This window comes from Perkinsus marinus (genome assembly GCF_000006405.1).
Source record: "Perkinsus marinus ATCC 50983 genomic scaffold scf_1104296977064, whole genome shotgun sequence".
In the NCBI taxonomy this organism is placed as follows: domain Eukaryota; phylum Perkinsozoa; order Perkinsida; family Perkinsidae; genus Perkinsus; species Perkinsus marinus.
The window spans coordinates 390,722-393,631 of record NW_003200286.1 but is presented as its reverse complement, the minus strand read 5'-3'; the positions used below and the strand labels follow the sequence as shown (position 1 = coordinate 393,631).

The 2,910-nt window shown below is 48.2% G+C and overlaps 1 protein-coding gene and 2 non-coding genes across 3 annotated transcripts in view; 2 read left to right on the top strand and 1 right to left on the bottom strand.

Moving 5' to 3' along the window:
* Positions 1 to 2,910, bottom strand: part of Pmar_PMAR024802 (hypothetical protein) — a gene marked incomplete at both ends in the record, with an annotated part of 11,849 nt that overhangs the window by 6,775 nt on the left and 2,164 nt on the right. The window contains 11 exons of the mRNA XM_002764552.1: positions 111 to 259; positions 325 to 452; positions 534 to 589; positions 641 to 761; positions 908 to 1,019; positions 1,170 to 1,308; positions 1,354 to 1,450; positions 1,675 to 1,789; positions 1,860 to 1,957; positions 2,310 to 2,398; positions 2,721 to 2,790. Coding sequence (XP_002764598.1) covers positions 111 to 259; positions 325 to 452; positions 534 to 589; positions 641 to 761; positions 908 to 1,019; positions 1,170 to 1,308; positions 1,354 to 1,450; positions 1,675 to 1,789; positions 1,860 to 1,957; positions 2,310 to 2,398; positions 2,721 to 2,790 — 1,174 coding nt within the window. The remainder of the gene's footprint in view (positions 1 to 110; positions 260 to 324; positions 453 to 533; positions 590 to 640; positions 762 to 907; positions 1,020 to 1,169; positions 1,309 to 1,353; positions 1,451 to 1,674; positions 1,790 to 1,859; positions 1,958 to 2,309; positions 2,399 to 2,720; positions 2,791 to 2,910) is intronic.
* Positions 14 to 87, top strand: Pmar_PMAR024804. Its single transcript has one exon. It is a non-coding gene; the product is annotated as a tRNA-Arg (tRNA).
* Pmar_PMAR024803 lies at positions 1,543 to 1,616 on the top strand. Its single transcript has one exon. It is a non-coding gene; the product is annotated as a tRNA-Arg (tRNA).

The window sequence follows — 2,910 nt, the reverse complement described above, 5'->3', positions numbered from 1 at the left end:
ACCACCACCCATAGCCCGATTAGTTCAGCTGGATAGAATGTCTGCCTACGGAGCAGATGGTCGTAGGTTCGAATCCTGCATCGGGTATTTCAAGTTATCGAGTAACTTACTTGATACGACTGTCTTCTGTGAAGTACTGATACATTCCCTCTGCTACTGCTTCGAGATTGCTATCGCCACCAAATCGTTCGAGTAAATTAAGACCATTACGCGGCTCTATCACGAGCTCCGACTGCCGGTCGAGTACCGCATTGCGCACCTGATGGAACAGGAATGAAAACCGCGGGTTCTAAGGGCCCTCCAATCCTCGTAGGGCTCACTCACCGAATCAAGCGTGATGATAACCTCATCCACCAAGCTGTCCTCGTGGCCTTGTGAGAGCAGCGCCCTCGACATGTCCGATAAAAAAGCGTCGAAATGATAGTCTGTGATGCCCAATGGCTCGTGTATATCTGGAATGGACCGGGTTAGAGTCGGAACGATCGCCCGAGGGTGATCAACTAAGCTGTTCTGCTCTTCACTTTTTGTCCCACCTGTTAGGTCACGCCCTTCATACTCCGGAGGTCCACCGAACAGCTCAATGAAGAAGCTGAAGAGAGTTCACAGATACCCCGGCAAGTGAAAGGAGGTCGGGTCCTACATTAGCTTAGCTTCTTTTATGAGTTGCATACTATCTACAGGGAAGAATTCTTTGATACGAGCGTCTTTGCTGATGAGGTTGAAGAGGGTATCCATCAGTCGAGCTATGCCTTCTGTCTCGACTGAAGAAATCAAAGAACGAGGTCGGAAAAAATTCGAAGGGAGAACAAGGAGACGAGAGAGCTCAAGAGCCCGCGGGGGCGGGCCGCGGCTTCCATAAAATTCGATGAGGCGGATGGATTGCGCTATTATACACTGTTTGACGTACAGAGCCGCTCGTAGAGTCCCTCGCCTGTTTCACAGCGCGCAAGGTTTTGACGCGCCATCTCTCGGCGGACCGTACATCCGGTTGTGATCTCTGGGCGCAACTTCTGTAGTATCTGCAGCGAGCACCCACACCACCACGCGGATTGGTAATAGTACGCCCGATGTTCATGTCAAATTTAAAACTCTATGCTAGCAGTATCGCACGGAACACTCCTGTAATCCAGGGTAGCACGGGTGAGGAATGCGAGAACCCGACCACCTACCGAAATAAGCTCTTCAAGATCTTTGGAGTTTATATGGAGGGTCTCGCCAGCCTGCCTGATAATACATATGACCGCGTCGAAGTGGAAGTCCGTAATATTCATGGAATAGTGGGATGGTTTCAAGTCAGCCAAGTCGTATCTGGGAACTTCAACGTGGGTGTGGGAGAGTGAGGAAAAAGAATACTGTTTCGATCCTCCAGTTACAGTTCCTATCAACTGCGTGATTTTCTTTTTAATCGTAGCTACCTTCGCTTTGTTCTTCTCGAAAAAGCTCTTCGTACCTGATCTTAAAGAGTCTACCACCGACTCATGATACTCCCGATTTATGTCATAATGGCAAGATACGAGAACGGCTAGGGAAACTAAAGACATAGCCCGATTAGTTCAGCTGGATAGAATGTCTGCCTACGGAGCAGATGGTCGTAGGTTCGAATCCTGCATCGGGTACTTTCATAGTCACTAAGTTGGATTCAACGACACACCCAATCGTCACAACCGTTCCTACGTGAATCCTCCATCGCCTCGGTGTAAAACATTTCCGATAATTTAGCTATTGACATCTCACCACCGAGTCGCTCATACAGAGGCTTCTTGTTAGCCATCGCTTGAGCTCGTCTTACCTAAACCAAGAGTTGCAAGCACTCCCATGTAGACGTCGTCCTTCATTAATTAAATACTGCCACCACTTACATCATGATTAGCCGGTTTGACGATCCGGGAACGGCACGTCTCCATTAGTATGATGCAAGAGTCTATAGTCTCGGGATCTTGATCAGCCTCCTCCAACACTGAACAAGAAAAACGGTTGAGCCTTCATAATTTCGGAATGGTTTTTTATTTTGTCAACTGCTATTCTTATGTACATCAGAGCTCGAAAGAACCACACAACTTGCACGCATACTCAAACAGTGAGACGTGCACAGCTTTGTTTTCGCACACACTGCACACTATAGAGTTCACGTTTGAGTTCTCAAACGAAACGGTACTAGTGCTAGCTGAGCTGTCAAACTCACGGGATTCCAATAACAAGAATATTCCCACAGCATGGAGCACATGCTTTGAAAGGGAAGCCAGATATAATCGCCGAGTGCTAGTCTCTGCCGCAGAATTTCCACGGCGGAAACGAGTTGGAGTTCTCACCGTTCTTCATAAGATTCACGAAGGCATCCATATGGTAGTCGTATATATCAATCATCTGATGAATCCGCTTCAGTTCTCTCCCTTTGTATCTGCAAAGGATGCCTTCTACGGAAGATTCTCTCAGTTCATTGTTTAGCTTGAGATATGTCGGATACCAGCCGACTGCGCCTGCGGTGGCGTTATGATTTCCTCGACAAACAATCTCTTCTATACTTCATCACTTTCCAGAGACCACCGTTGGACCAACTCACTCTTCTGCGCCACCAAAAAGGTGTGTTAAAAACTTAGTCTGAGACTGCGCGATCGCCGCTAGCTTCGCTCCGCCCAAGAATGGGGACAATCGTTCATCTCTGTCCACTAGTCTGCTTGAAGAAAGGGTGACAACTCGTCTACACTGGGTCGCTCCCTCACTCGTAGAGTCGCTGTACGGCCTTCGCGATACCCTCCTCACCACCGAGCTGCTTGAACAGACCCTCAGTGCCTTTCAACAACGAAAATAAGTACATCAAATACTCAGTCGAAATTTGACTTCTGCCGAAGCTGGAAATGCACGAGATAACCCAGCTTACCGCCTATCTCTGTACGTCTCTTGGCCAACTCT